The 15,465-nt window shown below is 53.3% G+C and overlaps 1 protein-coding gene across 3 annotated transcripts in view; it reads left to right on the forward strand.

Moving 5' to 3' along the window:
- Aspscr1 (ASPSCR1 tether for SLC2A4, UBX domain containing) overlaps positions 1-15,465 on the forward strand; it is a 36,127-nt gene continuing 20,662 nt past the window's right edge. Inside the window, exons 1-5 of one of the 3 annotated variants that reach the window (XM_051182265.1) lie at positions 1-171; positions 1,076-1,131; positions 3,796-3,910; positions 5,136-5,236; positions 14,370-14,427. In XM_051182265.1, coding sequence (XP_051038222.1) covers positions 70-171; positions 1,076-1,131; positions 3,796-3,910; positions 5,136-5,236; positions 14,370-14,427 — 432 coding nt within the window. In that variant the 5' untranslated portion in view covers positions 1-69. The remainder of the gene's footprint in view (positions 172-1,075; positions 1,132-3,795; positions 3,911-5,135; positions 5,237-14,369; positions 14,428-15,465) is intronic. The other 2 variants (XM_051182257.1, XM_051182270.1) reach the window with 2 other exon arrangements.

Here is a 15,465-nt window from a genome sequence, read left to right on the forward strand (position 1 = left end):
GGCTGTACGTCCCGGCTGTTGCGGATAAAGTTGTTTGAGGCGAGCCGGCCGCGGTCACGTGAGCGGAAGATGGCGGCCCCGGCGGGCGGCGGGGGCTCCTCGGTGTCGGTGCTGGCCCCAAACGGGCGGCGCCACACGGTGAAGGTGACGCCGAGCACCGTCCTGCTGCAGGTGCGGCCGCCGGCTCGGGTGGGGATCGGGCGGACGGGTGGACGGGCGGATGGCCCGAGGTCGCCGCGCCGGGCCCCGCCCCTGCGGTTGCTCCCAGGGCTGCGGGGCGGGGCCGCGCCCTGGTGGGCGGGGCCTGACGCAGCCAATGAGGGCCTTTCGCGCGGCTGCCCGCCCCATTCGGTGGCGGAGGCGCAGATGCTCGGGCTGGGTCCCGGGGGCGGGGCGGGGTCGTTTGAGGCGCGTTTTCTGAGCACCGAGTAGTCTGGGGACCTCACTAACAGGGCCGTCCCGCTGGGGACCCAGAATCTTCGATGCTTGTCCGAATCCAGCCTTCCCGGTCACCGGGAAGAGCAGGGGCGTCCCTCCGGACCCCAGATCGGCCTTGCCTGTGTGCCCGGAAGTGAATTTTGCTAAGTCATTCACTGTCGCCGCTTGTGACCTCGTACGAATTACATCTGTTTAATTGAACCTCTGTTGTTGGGCTGCAAAAGTGCACACTTCATATCTGTCAGGAGTCCACAGGAGAACACAGCTCAAAATGAGATTCTGCCATACTTAATACAGCCTCATAACCCTCTAGCAGAACCCATTTGGAGCTGGGCTCGCGCAGAGAAAGGTTCGGATAATGCAGCAGTTGCACAGAGCCTGCCAGACCCCAGAGTGGCCAGAGACGCAAAGTAGTCCCTGTAAGGCAGGTTATGTCTTGTTAGAAGCCATCTAGAACCCAGAACATGGGACCAGGGATGGACAGGCTGTGCCACAGTTTGGGGAGTAAGTCAGGAAGGCGTCCCCTGTAGGAAAGGGAAACCGGACTGTTGAGTGGGATGTCCGGTGGTGGGCTGGTCTGTGTGTTTGCCGGGAGCTCTCTGGCCCACATAGGTTTTATTGTCCATTCATCCCCTAGGTACTGGAAGACACATGCCGGCGGCAGGACTTCAACCCCAGTGAATACGATCTGAAGTGAGTTTACTGTAGGATTCTCCATCCGTGTGGGGCTTTTCCAGTGTGGAGAAAAGCCCCTTGGGTAGTTTAGAAGAAGTTTATTCTTACCCAGTTCTGGAGGCAGAGCCCAAAACCTAGGTATGGCTGCACTCTGAATGTTCTCAGTCAGAGAGAGAGAGGCCTTATCTCTTCAGCTTCTGGCTGTCCTGGTGTTGTTTGGCTTGTGATTGATTGCATCACCTACAGTTTCTGCCTTGGTCTTCAAATGGCCTTCCCCTGGTCTGCTATGAGGACACAAGTCACTGGGTTAGTTCAGGGTAACCTCATTTAATTTGTTCCCTTAACTTAACACCCATAAATACCTGTAGCGAATAAGGCCATGTTCACAGTTTTCAGGAGCAAGGACAGTGATGTCTGTTTTGGGGATCAAAACCCTACAGTAGTATGGGATTTTAGCTCATTTGAGTACGTAGGTTCCTGGCGGGGATCGTAGGGCAGAGATCTGGTCATGGAGAAATGGGTAGAAACCTGTAAACGGATTGTCACCCTCCTAGCCACTGTAGTCCTGCCGTGTCTGATCCTCTGTGTGGGACATTGATATAAAGCCAGGGATAGGGCCTCCACTAGGTCCTTGGGTCTGAGGCGAGGGAGGGGCTCCCTCTTGCATGGCTTTTTATCTAGAGACATGTTTTCACAGCATCGCTGTCCTAACACAAGAGCCCACTGACTCTCCTGGCCTTTCCCACACCGCATCGTGAGCTTTCTAGGGAGAAGTTTCTTTGTGAGGGTACCTGTATCAGGCCGCAGAATCACAGGACATGTGCTCTGAGTGGCCAGGCTGTCCTGCAGTAAAGCTTTGACCCAGCTCTGTCCCGTCACCCTGCCCATGGCCCATATAGTGGTGCCTGGTTTGAGTCTGTTCCTCTACGACACCGAGTTAGCTTTGCCCTTGGCTCTCCTTTCCGCCCCCTGGCTGTAACATGTTTAAGAAGAGCTGTCCTTGCCCTGGCTAGTTCCTTTCCTCTCTACCCACCCGCTCTCAGCCCTCAGCTGTTGTCCTGGTTAGCACTGGTTCCTATGGTGTTGGTAGTTTGTGAGCTTCTTTTGAGGGTTGGGATCAGCAATGTCAAATTCTCGGTCCTACTTTTATCTCTCTGTTTTCATTTTTGATTTTCGAGACAGGATTTCTCTGTGTAGCTTTGTAGACCAGGCTGCCCAGGAACTCACAGAGATCCTCCTGCCTCTGCCTCCCGAGCGCTAGAATTAAAGGCGTGAGCCACCACCAACTGACTCATGTTTTCTTTTTCTTATGTGTGACAGAATCTCACTATGTAGCCCTCCCTGGCTGGCCTGGAATTCATTGTGTAGCCCAGGCTGGCTTTGAGCTCACAGAGATCCTTCTGCCTTTATCTCCTGAATATTGGGGTTAAAGGTATATGCCACTCCACTACACCTGGCTCCTGAGAACTGTTATTTCCAACAGTGCCTTGCATTTATAATGTCAGGCTAGTCACTTTCTGTATTCAGAAGTGGTTGTCTACAGACCATATATTCAAATTTCATACAATTTATCTAGTTCTGTAGTTTCCTCTTAAATGTGCATTAAAATAGAGGTCAGGATATGAGCCCTGTTGTCTTCCAGCAGTCCTCAAGAGGCCCATGCATGTCCCCTAGGCCAGGCCATGTGGCTTTGTGTTCTCAGACATGTGAACTGTAGGGTGGATGGGCCCCAAAAGGAACAAGGTTAGGAAGGCTACTGTGACTTTGTGTGTTGTCTGGCCTCACCCCGACTTTCGATAAGGACATCGGACTGGGCAGTTGCAGAGGTGGCTCCTGTGTGATCTGCGTCCTATGCTTTGGATAGCAGCAGGCAGGCAGAAGCATGGGAATGTAGCCGGAGTGACAGAGGATAGTCTGGTGGACTTTCCCTGGTCTTGCTTGAGACAACTTTCTTTTTTCTTTGTATTTTACACATAAATTGTGTGTGGTGCATGTGTGCCAAGCATGCTTGTGGAGGTCAGAGGACAGCTTGCTGGGGTCAGTTCTCTAAGTTTTGCCTTTTTTAATTTTTTTTTATTTTAAAACAGTGTTTCTCTGTGTGTAGCCTCGGCTGTCCTGGAACTCACTCTGTAGACCAGGCTGGCCTCAAACTCACTGAGATCTGTGTGCCTCCGTCTCCCTGGTGCTGGGATTAAAGGCGTGCGCCACCACCGCCTGGCCATTCAGGGCTTTTTGTGAGTCAGGGTTTTACCAAGCCCAAGCTGGAGTCCAGTTCTCTGCATAGTCAAAGTGATCTTTAACTCCCAATTCTTCTGTGTCTACCTCCTAAGCACTGGGGTTACAGACACGGGCTACCCTTCCAGGCTTGTACAGTACCTGTGATTGAACCCAGGGCCTCTTAAATGTTAGGCACGCACTCCACCAACTGAGCCACATTCCCAGGAGACAACTTTGTGAGGGTCTGCTCTCGGGTGTCTGTGGGTACCGCCCCCAAGCCTTGCATAGGCTCATCCTGCTGTCTTCCTGTTCATACCCAGGCCAGTGCTGGGCCTCCGAAGGTCCCAGAGTCCAAGGCTTTGCCTCTTGTTCCTTCGGGTCCTAGCTTTCTATTCTTGTAGCTGAGGGAACAGTAGGCATGGGGCTGTGTCTTTAGGCCAGTGTGTGGCTGTGTCTGTTCTACAGGTTTCAGAGGACCGTGCTTGACCTCTCTCTCCAGTGGAGATTTGCCAACCTGCCTAACAATGCCAAACTGGAGATGGTGCCTGTGTCCCGGAGCCGCGAGGGGCCTGAGAACATGGTGGGTGTCCACTTGTGAAACATGGCGGTACTGCTTCTCTGTCTGTGCTGGGACAGTGGAGCATGGGGTGGCATTGCAGTGGCCTGAATGGGAAATGTGCCCAAGCTTTGCCCACGGGCCTGAGAAGGGCTGGAGAGGCTGACACCAGCCCTGCGGATCCATTCTGTCTTCCTCAGTCAAGCTAGAGCTACCTTTCCTGCTTGGATAACTCAGAATTAGGAGTGAAAATTTTCTTCCATTATCACAGTGTGTGTGTGTGTGTGTGTGTGTGTGTGTGTTGGTGTGTGTGTGTGTGTGTTGGTGTGTGTGTGTGTGTGTGTGTGTGTTGTTTTGTGGTTTTGTTTTGTTTTGTTTGGGGGTCGTTGTTGGTAGCATTTCCCTGCCAGCTGGACGTTTCTGGTCAGAGACCCTGACTTGCTGTGTGGAATGACTGACAGACACTTGCTTCTCAGTCAGCTGCCTAGAGCTCTTGCTGAGCCTCAGCTGCAGCTTAACCCACTACTGACATGCTGTAGAACACTGGTTCCAACCTGTGAGTTAAATTGCAGCCCTGGGGGAGAGTCAGACGGCTGTGTATCTGATATTCTGCATATCAGATATCAACATTACAGTCCATAACAGTAGCAAAGTCAGAGTTACGTATGAAGCAATGGAGTAATTTTATGGTTGGGGATCAGAACATGCGGAACGGTATTAAAGGGCTGCAGCATTAGGAAGGGTGAGAACCACTGCTACACCGGACCGGGGAGGCTTTCTTCACTTGGGGTTGTAGTAGCTCCTGTGTTCCTTGTTGATAGCATGGTTGCTATGAACCATATAAAAGTGGTGTATACGCTCAGTAACGAACAGAAATTGAGAAAATGGCAGTCCTGTGCTGTGTTAAACTACCCTGAAGTTAGTGACGTCTTATTAAACATTCATATCTCACAGGATGCTGGGGGCTGGGTTGGGAAGCAGAGAGGCCCAAACTGGTACTGACTGGTGCTGTGTTTAGCTGGGGGTAGTGGTAAAGGGGCGTCTCCATGCTGGCTCACTAATGTGCCAAGTGCGTGAAGGTGCTCATGAACTTGATGATAGAGTGCTCCTGCGAAGCCCCCCATGCATCACACCCCTCCTCGGTGTGGGTACCCACGAAGTGGGAGGGGCCTGGCTCTGGGTGTCTGGGTCTGCTGGGAAGTGTGTTTCTTCCTAATTAGTGGCTAACCTCTCAACCTCTCCTCTCCAGGTTCGAATTGCATTACAGCTGGACGATGGCTCCAGGTTGCAGGACACCTTTTGTTCCCGCCAGACCCTCTGGGAGCTTCTCAGCCATTTTGTACAGACCAGGTGAGTGCTGGCAGGCAGATTCCAGGCTCTTTCCTGCCCCCTCCTGGCAGAGGTTTGAAACCCACACCACTTCTGTCCAGAGCCCAGGCTGTTTGGCCTTTGTAGTCCTGACTGACTGGAGATGTGCGCATGAAGGTATTGGCAGCTCAGCTTCCAGGCCTGCTGGCTTCTTGCTCTCCAAGAACAGCAAAGGCGTTCCTCCATCTTTGTGGGGGTAGGACAAGATCTGAAGGACTGAGAAGTGAGGTGTGGGCTGTATCTCCCATGCCTGTGTAAGAGCTGTGTTTTGGGGGACCCTTAATTAGAAAATGAGCCAAAGGCCAGGAACTGCCGGATGCTGTGGCATTGCTTCATACAGACGTGTTTTCCAGATATGGGTTCTGTCCGTTCTTGTTGATTGACAGTTTAAATGTTATTCTGAACTGGGTAAAACAGGATCTTAAATTTTCTTAGTGGGGTGGAAGCCTGTCTACTTTTGTTTGTTGTTGCGTTTGTTTTGTTTTCGAGACAGGGTCTCTCTGTGTAGCCCGAGCTATCCTGGAACTCGTTCTGTAGACCCGGCTGGTCTTGAACTCAAGAGATCTGCCTCTCCCTGCCTCCTGAGTGGTGGGATTAAAGGCGTGCACTGCCACCTCCCACCCCCCAGGTCTGTCTACTCTAAAAAAATCTCAGCAAGGAGAATAGTATTAGTTGCATGGCTTTAGATGAGCTGCTTGCCCTTTCTGGGTCTCTGTGGTCTCATCTGTACCATGGCAGTGTGTGGACAGATAAGCTAAAGTGTCTGGTGCAGTGAGATGTGGCTGGCACAGTGCTTTGTGTCTGTAGGAGAGTGACTCTGAATCTGATGCTTACGGTGGTCCCATAGGTGAAGCATGCCTTGCTGTAGCAAAACCCGATCGTGGTGGGCAGGAGATGCCAAGCGGTCCCTATGGGTGATGGTACGAAGTCTGCAGGTTCTGCTCTCTAAGACACTGGTGTCAGCAGCCCCAGTGGCCATGGGAATTGAAGCCAGGACTGAAGTGAATTTAAGAATGGGTTGAGGGAGTTGGAGAGATGGCTCAGTGGTTAAGAGCACTGGCTGCTCTTCCCGAGGACGGGGGTTCAATTCCCAGTATTACATGGTAGCTCATGACTTTCTGTAACTCCAGCTCCAGGGGATCGGACACCCTCACACAGACATAGGCAAAACAGCAATGCACATAAGGTAAAGATAACTAAATTATTTCTATAAAGTGAGTTGCGGTCAGGCGTGAGCAGCTAGATATACAAGAGAGAGGCCACGTGATGGCCAGCGAGAGTTGGCGGCTGTGTTGGACAGGAGCTCCAGGACTGGTGATCATAGACACAACTGTTTACTGAGGCTGTGTGTGAGTGTGAGTGTGTGTGTGAGTGTGAGTGTGTGTGAGTGTGAGTGTGAGTGTGAGTGAGTGTGAGTGTGTGTGTGTGTGAGTGTGAGTGTGTGTGTGAGTGTGTGTGTGAGTGTGGTGTGAGTGTGGTGTGAGTGTGTGTGTGAGTGAGTGTGGTGTGAGTGTGGTGTGAGTGTGTGTGTGAGTGTGGTGTGAGTGAGTGTGTGTGAGTGAGTGTGTGAGTGTGAGTGTGTGAGTGTGTGAGAGTGTGTGAGTGTGAGTGAGTGTGTGGGTGTGTGAGAGAGTGTGAGTATGTGCGCGCGCGTGTGCGTGAGTATGTGTGAGTGTGTGTGTGTGCGCGCGTGTGAGTGTGAGTGTGTGCGCGTGTGTGAGTGCGTGTGTGAGTGTGCGCGCGCGTGTGTGTGCGCGTGTGAGTGTGTGTGTGCGTGTGTGTGTTCAGTGAGGAGCACTTGTGAAGTGTGTAGAAGGCCCTGAGTTTGATACCTGGTAACGTGTCTGTGCATGAGGACACACACCAAGTGCACTCTTCTGCTAGGCATGGCTTATGCCCGTGATTCAGGACGCCAAGGCAGGAGCCTTGTGAGTTTGAGGCCAGCCAGGGTTACACAGTGAGTTACAGACCAGCATGACTTTGTCTCCAAAAAACAAGGGAGGGAAGAAGGCAGGAAGGTAGGCTGGCTGACTCGTTGTTGGAATGTAGGAACATAGCAGCCGTTGAGGCCACCTCAGTGTAAGGCTTGTCCCTCAGCCATGGCTGCAGGTCACCTGGGCAGAATGGCTGCAGTTACCTGGGCTCCTCCCCATGTTGCTTGTGAGCACTGACTAACAGCCTGGGGGATGGGATCTATCGCAGACCTGGGCTAATGCTTGGGCCGGGCTTGGCATCTTACTGCTGACTACCGCAGGGCTGCTTGAAACTGAGTTCTTCGGGGTTAGAAGCTCATGTCCATGGGGGCAGAGAGCAGGTCACTCGGGGTCAGTTGGGTTGCTCAGCCCTCTTTGCCAGGTCACTCACTACAAAGCAGGTCCACAGAATGGAGGCTCCAGGCTGAGCCTGTTTGCAACAGAGAACTTTCCAGAGCTGAAAAGTGGCTGACTGAGAGGCTTGTAGAGACCGAGCCAGTAGGCAGAAGACCCTTATCAAGGGATGTTGTGAAATGTAGGTTCTGGGGACAGAAATGGTTCTGTTGCCTTCACAGGGGAGGACAGGCCTGTAACCCCTGTTGGGGCCAGAGCAGTGCCTTCAAGGTCTGCTTGAGGTAGATTTTTTTTTTTTTTTTCTCTTGCCAGGTTGTCATAGAAGAGTGAGGATAGAACAGACAACTCTAGATGTGAAAGTCCCCAAGTTGACAGATCTCCGTAAGAAGCTGCTGGTCACCAAGGAGGGCAGATTTTCTCAAGGACCATCAGGGGTCCTTGAGCTATGGGAAGGATGTCAGGAAAGATGCAAGGCCCAGAGAAAATGCCTCAGAGCCAAGGTGCTCTTCTTAGTTATCCCTCAGGCTCGGTGCAGGGTTAAGACACTAAAACCATGGCTGCCTTTTCTGTACTGTCTTCCATCACAGGAGGAGGAAGATGAGATGGCCCACAGTGCCTCAGGTTGTCTCTTGGTGAGGGGCTGGGGGAACTGGAAGAGGTGGGAGAAAAACACTGTCTGTGTTTCTCGGGATGCGTTGACTCCTGCCATGAGTGCAGTTGAAGACATAGGTAGGAGCATGTCCCAGGAGATTATGCAGCCCTGAGGTCAATGCCTCTGGGCCCACGACTGTTGGCATACCTGCCCCGTGGATATTACAGTACAGATGCTTTCTAAACGTGGGAGAATTGGATACCGAGTGATTGATGACCAGCTTTCTTTCATGATCCTGGGGATTCAATCTAGGGCTCTGTACATGCCGCTGGGCATGTGCTCTACCACTCATTATATCCCTACACACACTGTGTGTGTGTGTGTGTGTGTGTGTGTGTGTGTGTGTGTGTGTGGCTGGCCAGTGAGCCCCAGGACCCCCCTGTTGTTGCCTCCTGGCACTGGAATTACAGGTTCTGCCATTAGGCCCAGCTGTTTTACGTGACATCTGGGGGACTGGACTCAGATCTTCATGCGTATGTGGCAAGCATTTTCCTGTCTCAGCCATTTCGCTGCCCACTCGTTTTAAGTTTTGAGACAGGGTCTGGCTTATTTGCCCAGGCTGCCCTTGAACATACTCTGTAGCCTAGGCTGGCCTCAGTCTCCTGAATGTTTGCATGTTGACATCCTGTGCTATTAGGCTTTCTTTTTTGTTTGTGATTGTCATAAATATTTTCCTGAAGATCCTCATAGTGGCTCTTCCTGCATGTTGCCTTCTGTTGAGTGGACGTAGCCTCCATTTGTGCCTGATTTGTGTGCCTGTGCTGGCAGGCCCTGCTCCTCATGGGTGGCCTGCATAGGCAGGGCTAGAGTGGGCCACTCAGCTTCCTGCTATCCTGCTTCCTCCCTCAGGGTAAGTTCAGAGCTAGAGTCACTGGACCAAGAGGTAAGACACTCATGAATTCAGACCTGAGCTGCTACCCACTCATGTTCCATGGTAGGTGCATTTTTAGTCTCACCGTGAGGGGTAGGGACTGTGTAGCAGGGACAACAGTCTCATCAGTGGAGATCGGGTGCATAACAAAGTTCCAAGTGATAAGCCCTCAAGGCTTTAGGCATTCATCTCCTTGATGTTTCCTGGAAGGCAGAAGGATCCAGAACACTGAGTGCCATGCCCTTAGGGGTGCCAGAGACTGGGCACTGAGGTCCATAGCTCACGAAAGGGCTCTGTTGAGGTTGTCGTATCGTATATAAAGTGTGCTTTGTACATATGTGTTTGGGGGGGGGGTGCTGGCTGGCTTTCTGGACTGGAAGTAGCATAGCTTTGGGAAGTGGTTCTTTCTGGCCTGACTCACCTAACCTGGTCCATTGGGAATGCCTTGTAGGCCACAACTTAGAACTGTATAGAAATCATGTTAATGAAAAAGTAAAAAGAACTGTAATTAACTTTATTGATAAGATAACTAAGTACACCTAAAATACTGTCCCTTGATGCCAGGGTGGTGGTGATGGTAATCCCAGGCTAGGTCCTCTGCTGGAGCAACAAGTGCTCTACCTGCTGAGCCATCTCATCAGACCTGGTATGAAATTTTTGAAATTGGAGAGTCTTACTTGGAGCTTTGGCCAGCCGTAGTTGCTTGCCTCAGCCTGGCCAGGCCTGCTGTCTACTTCTCTGGCACCAGCTGGGGTCACTGTCCGTGAGCTGCCCGTGGTCCATGCCCTGATGTCTGGTGAATGGCTGTACTGATCGCTGACCACGGAGATGGGCCTGTGCTTACTGTAGGTCCTATGAGGTGCACCCTTCAGTGGTTAGGCAAGACTCAAATGGAAATAAGTGTCCAAAGGCTATAGAAGTAGAGATTAAGGGTGTGTGGAAAGAGCCAAGGACCTGGGGCTTTGTAGTATTACCCAGGCCTACTGCTATGAGTCAGAATTTACCACATGTCCGGAGGTCCTGCAGCTGTCCACACAGCCGCATGGGTGTGTAGTCATTTAGGGCCTGTCCTGCAGGCTGCATCAGGCAAGCGGCCACCAGGAAGTGTTGAGTAAGATGGATGAGGTGGGGCTTGAGGGGCTGGGAGGGCAGGGACTGAAGGGTGAGCTTTGGAACACCCCAGGATTCAGGCAGGTCCAGACTCAGACTCTGCCTGTCTCTGCCCCCAGGCTACATTCATATTTGGGAACAGTGTGTCAATTTTTGTTTGTTTGTTTGTTTTGTAAATGTCAAGTTCATGAACTCATTTCTGTGGGCTTGCCCTGGTGAGTGCTGGGCAGTTCTAGGACCCTGCTGGCTCCATCCATGCACTCATGCTCCCTACACCTGTTCCTTTCTCTGCCATCCTAACTCTGAGTGGCCGACTACAACTCTTAGGGGAGCTGGGTGATTCTTGGGATCCACAGGGTATGGCAGGCTACAGAGACGACTGTGGGTGTGTATGGCACCCTCTGGGGCCCGGAGGTCAAGCCTGTGGCCATGTTCAGGGTAGGTTTTTATACCCAGTGGGTACCAGCTCACTTCCTGGCTGAAGCTGTCTGGGTGGACAGAAGGCGTCTTCCCTTCGACTCGTGTGGGCTTAGGTGTCTGGGTGTCCACTGTCACAGGGCAGTGGGCACGGGCACCCAGTGCTCTTAGGACATGGCTTCACCCTCAGAGGGCACCTAAACCCGGAGAAACCATACTAGCTGCAGTCATGGGTCTGGTGGGTTTGTTTTTTTTTTTTTGTTTGTTTGTTTTGTTTTTGTTTTTTGTTTTTTTTGTTTTTTTCTGGTTTTACCTGTGTATGTCATTCTCCTATTTGGGGACATGGTAGTGCCAGGCTTTTCTTAGAAGCCCTGATGTTAACACCAGTCCTGTGTTAGTGAGGCCTGAACAGATGACATATACAAAGACTGTAGACAGTGCTTATCCCTGGGTATACAGTGCCCTCACAAGGAGCTGAGCCCCAAATACCCAGACCGTCGACCCCTAGGGAGACGGTGAGCGGCGAGCGCTGTGCTGAGTGAAGCATGCATCTGAAGCCATCAGCAACGCCATCTGTGTCCTGCAGAGCCACACTGCTCCTGCCATGGGAGCCGCGCTGGTCTTGGAGACCTTGCTAGATGCCACTTTCCATTGTGCCCAGGGCCATCTCTTATGTGGTGTGGGCGAGCAGGCTCCATAGAAGCCATTACCCACCACCTGGTGGAACATCTCTCATCAGGCGCTTGATGTCCTGTGGCCCAGTCTAGCCTGGGGGGAAGGAGCAGGCCCTGTGAAGTCTGTGTGGGTGTGATGGTGTCCCCTATGCATGAGGGGATGTCTTCCAGCCCCATCACCAGGACTGGCAGTTCTGGTTGCTAGGCAGGGGTGGCAGGTCTGGAAGCTATTTTGGCTGCCCCTTCCTGGGCCTGTGGCCACATGGCCTGTTTGCACACTGCTCCTCTCAGACTCTGCACGAGGGAATCTGATCCGCCTGGTGCTTGCTCGCTCTGAAGAAGCTGCCACTGTCTCCACCTGTGGTTGGTTATCCTATAATGGCCTAGGTAAGGGCTCCCGGAAGGGGTGCTGCATTGGCCATGTCCTTGCTGCTGGTCTGGGTGTCCATTGGTCAGGTGGCCAGGCGGTATGGCCTCCTTGCAGGGGTGCTATGTGTCTGGTATCTGGGAGGTAAAGTCTCTTAGTGCTCCTGTCTTCATTCCCAGTCTGTGTCCTTGCTCTCTGGCCTGTCTTCTTGGGCCCCTTGGGCCAGTAAGGGGTAGTTCCAGTACAGTTAACGTACAGTGACTCGTATGGAAGGCCTCGTACGGAGGGGGTACCAGCTGTGGACCTTACATATCCCACTGAGCCAGAAGCCTGTCTTGCAGGGAGGGCTTGGTGGTCTCCTTAAGCTTCATTGTCCTGCTGTGCTGACGAGGCCTCCGCACTTCACAGAGGAGAAGTGGCCGTGCTGGGCCTTGTCAGGAAGGGCAGTACTCCAGGGGTGGGGAACATACAAGGGCAAAACCAGCAGAGCACCAAAGGGAAGCATGCCCTGCACACATGCACACACAGGCTGCAGAGGCCTGCTGCCGGGCTCGGGTTCAGACGCTCACCGGTGTCTGTGCCGTCCATGCTGTGGGGCTGAGGACCTGACATGCTTACACTCATGTCACCTGTGGCCCTGCCCCATGGGCGCCGTGTGTGGCACACGTGCCCCAAATACCCTCCTGAGGACTCTGTGCTGCGCACGTGTCTCAGATCTAAATGACCCTCACACACTGGCTCCTACCTCTCCCTGCGCTGCCCCACCCCAAGCCCAACACTTACCTAATCCTTGCTGTCCTGACGCCTGGCCACCAGCTCAGTTCCTGTTGTGACTCTGCCCATCTGTCTGGGCTACAATGACCCTGGGGCCTGGCTGGGTTTCTGTCTTCTTCTTTGCTTAGTCCTTGCCCACGGACCCAACTCCTCCCTTTTCCTTTGGAGAACACTGACCTGAGCATGTTTTCACTAAGGTCTGAGATGGGATCTCTAGATGAAGAAACCAGTTTCCATTCCGTTGTCATGGGCACTGACAGAGGAAATGCCCAGGGCCAGGCAGTCCTCTGTGTGTCAGGAAAGGGTGGGCCACTGTGTGTGTGTGTGTGTGTGTGTGTGTGTGGTGTGTGTGTGTGGTGTGTGTGTATGGGGTGTGTGTGGTGTGTGTGTGGTGTGAGTGTGTGTGGTGTGAGTGTATGTGTGTGGTGTGTGTGTGGTGTGTGTGTGTGTGTGGTGTGAGTGTGTGTGTGGTGTGTGTGTGTGGTGTGTGTGTGGTGTGAGTGTGTGTGTGGTGTGTGTGTGTGGTGTGTGTGTGTGGTGTGTGTGGGTGTGTGTGTGTGTGTGGGGGGGTGTGGTGTGTGTGGGGTGGGGTATGTGTGGTGTGGGTGTGTGTGGTGTGAGTGTGTGTGTGGTGTGAGGGTGTGTGTGTGTGTGTGTATGGGGGGTATCTTGGTTTAACAAGGATCAGGAAAGACAGACAGGCTGAATAGAATAGATGTTTATTCAGGGAGAAATAACTTACAACAGAGACAGGTGAACAACCAGCAGGTTCTTGGTCCCAAGGATACCTCCAGATGTTCCTCTGTCCCTGTGCTGCAAGCCAGAGAGAGCTCCAGGGCCCCTTCCCCAGACCTAGTTCCCCCAGTCACATCAGCCCCTGTCCCCACCCCCAACAGGCGTGGTCAGTGCCACAGGTGGTGACAAAGTGAACATCCCACTTCAGGGGTGTCGCTGTGTGACTTACTATGCGTGGTCCAGCCAGTGCCCTGGGTGCTCCTTGGGGCTTCCGTGTGCAGAGTGGCAGTGTGCAGAGAAAGGGCCCGAGAGCTTAGCCCCCCCCCAGGAACGTTGTGTGAGACTGATGGACAGTGGGGGGGGCTGCCGTGCTTGTCATCAGCCCTTTCCTGCTCTCTGCCTTTGCTGTCCTGTTTTGGGTAGCCATCACCTTGGGAGCTAACCCTGAGGACATCTGGTTGTGTTTCGTAAGAGGGCACTACTCCCAGTCTGTGTCCAGGCCCAAAAGGGACACTTGTGCTCTCTAGCACAAAAGGGGCATGCCTAGGACGTGGTGGAATCCAATGCGATCCAGGACTTTGGTGTACTGGGTCAAGTACAAGCTGTAGACCATTACTTCAAGCTGCCTGTGGGTCAAGAAATGGTACTCTGTAGCCCTTTTGGGAGATTCCCCCCCCCCCCACACGCTTTAGTCCCGCTGTCCCCTTTTGGGTCTGGGCTAACAAATAGGTCATGGCGTGCTTGAGGACCCAGGCTGCTTTAGAGTCTGCTGAATTAATCTGTGTCCTGGGTGTCCGTTCTTAGAGGCAGTTCCAGATAAAGGCTAGACCCAGGACCCTCCGGACTGGTTGGGGGTTTCCTGAGGTGATGATGGCAGTGTGCAGCGTGGGCATACGGCTACTCATCCCCTTCAGGCCTCGGGCCATGTGGTGGCCCTTTGGCTAAAGGGGTTAGGAGGAATCCTTGGCCTTGTGCTGCTGGCTGAGACCCTTCTTGGGGCTCCTTGCAGCCCTTGGTTGCCCCCTCCTGAAGGTTATGGGATATAGGAGAGAATTAGGAAGGCTGGGACTGGCTAGCAGAGGGCTGAGGCCCTGAGCCTGGATACCTGAAATTTCCGTGGTGCTGGGCTAGGGGCCCTGAAGTCTCTGCAGTCCCCTGTGGTGGACTCCTGATGTCTTCTCTTTACAGGGAGCGTCTGCAGCATCTGGGTGAGAGGAGCCCTGTCTGTGTGTACATGAGGGATGAGGTAGGTGTTGGCCCCCCGGCTGCTCTCCTACACCAGCAGCCCAGCCCACTTTCCAGCCTGGAAATCTCACTGAGCTGAGTCTTCAAAGCCATGGCAGGAGCAACATCCCCTGAAAGCATGGAGTGTTCTGTGGAAAAAAGCGGAACAGCCGGCTCCACTGGAAGCCGACCACGGCCGCCTGGGCTCCCGAAACCTCCCTCGGTGCCCTGTTTGTTTTTACAGCTCCTCTCAAAGCCGGGGAGTCACAAAAGTGGTTTCATTTTAGTAAATATTTGCTTTGCTTCGTGTTTTGATCTTTTTCAAAACTGAGTGCCGCGTGGCGCAGGCAAAGCTGGCAGAGAGACCGTGATGGCCCGCCAGCCCCGCCCGCCGCCTTGAGGACCCTCCTAGCCCTGCGTCCCCTGACCTCACAGGGGCTTTTTGTTTCTTTCCTGGCCCAGTGCCTTGTCCTGGCTTAGGCAGAGGCATGCAGTTTCTGTGGGTCCTCAGGAAGGCCCTGGGGTGGGACAGGACTTTCTCTGTTATCCCCACTTGAGATGCCCCAACCCAGGGCTGTGTGGGGTGTAGGAGGCTGCTCTGACCACATTCTCCCTGTGAAGAGATGGCCACAGGACCCCAGGGACCCTAGCCTGATCACCCTGCTTGGCCACCACATACTCTGGGTCTCGTGGATAGCTCCTCAGAGGGCCAGCATTGGTTTAGTGGGTGTGGCCTGTCTTGCCTGAGCCCTCCCTGCCCTGAGCTGAGCTGTCAAAAGTGACCTGGGAGAGGAGAGAACCTAGACAGAGTGGGCTGGAGACAGATGGTGTGCTGAGAGGGTCTGTCACCCTGCCCAGGCCAGGCAGAAGAGCACATGAGGCCATGCATGCGGATTTGGGGCTCCTACACCTCAAAAGAGTTTTCAAGAGTGATGCTACCACCTGCCTTCAGTCTACCAGACAGTGTGGACTCTCTGTGGCCTGGTAGACACCTGTGTGGTACTAAGACAAACCTGATGCAGGGATCTATCTGTCTGGAGCCTCCAGGCTCAAGTTGCCT

This window comes from Phodopus roborovskii, unplaced genomic scaffold (genome assembly GCF_943737965.1).
Source record: "Phodopus roborovskii unplaced genomic scaffold, PHOROB, whole genome shotgun sequence".
NCBI lineage: Eukaryota > Metazoa > Chordata > Mammalia > Rodentia > Cricetidae > Phodopus > Phodopus roborovskii.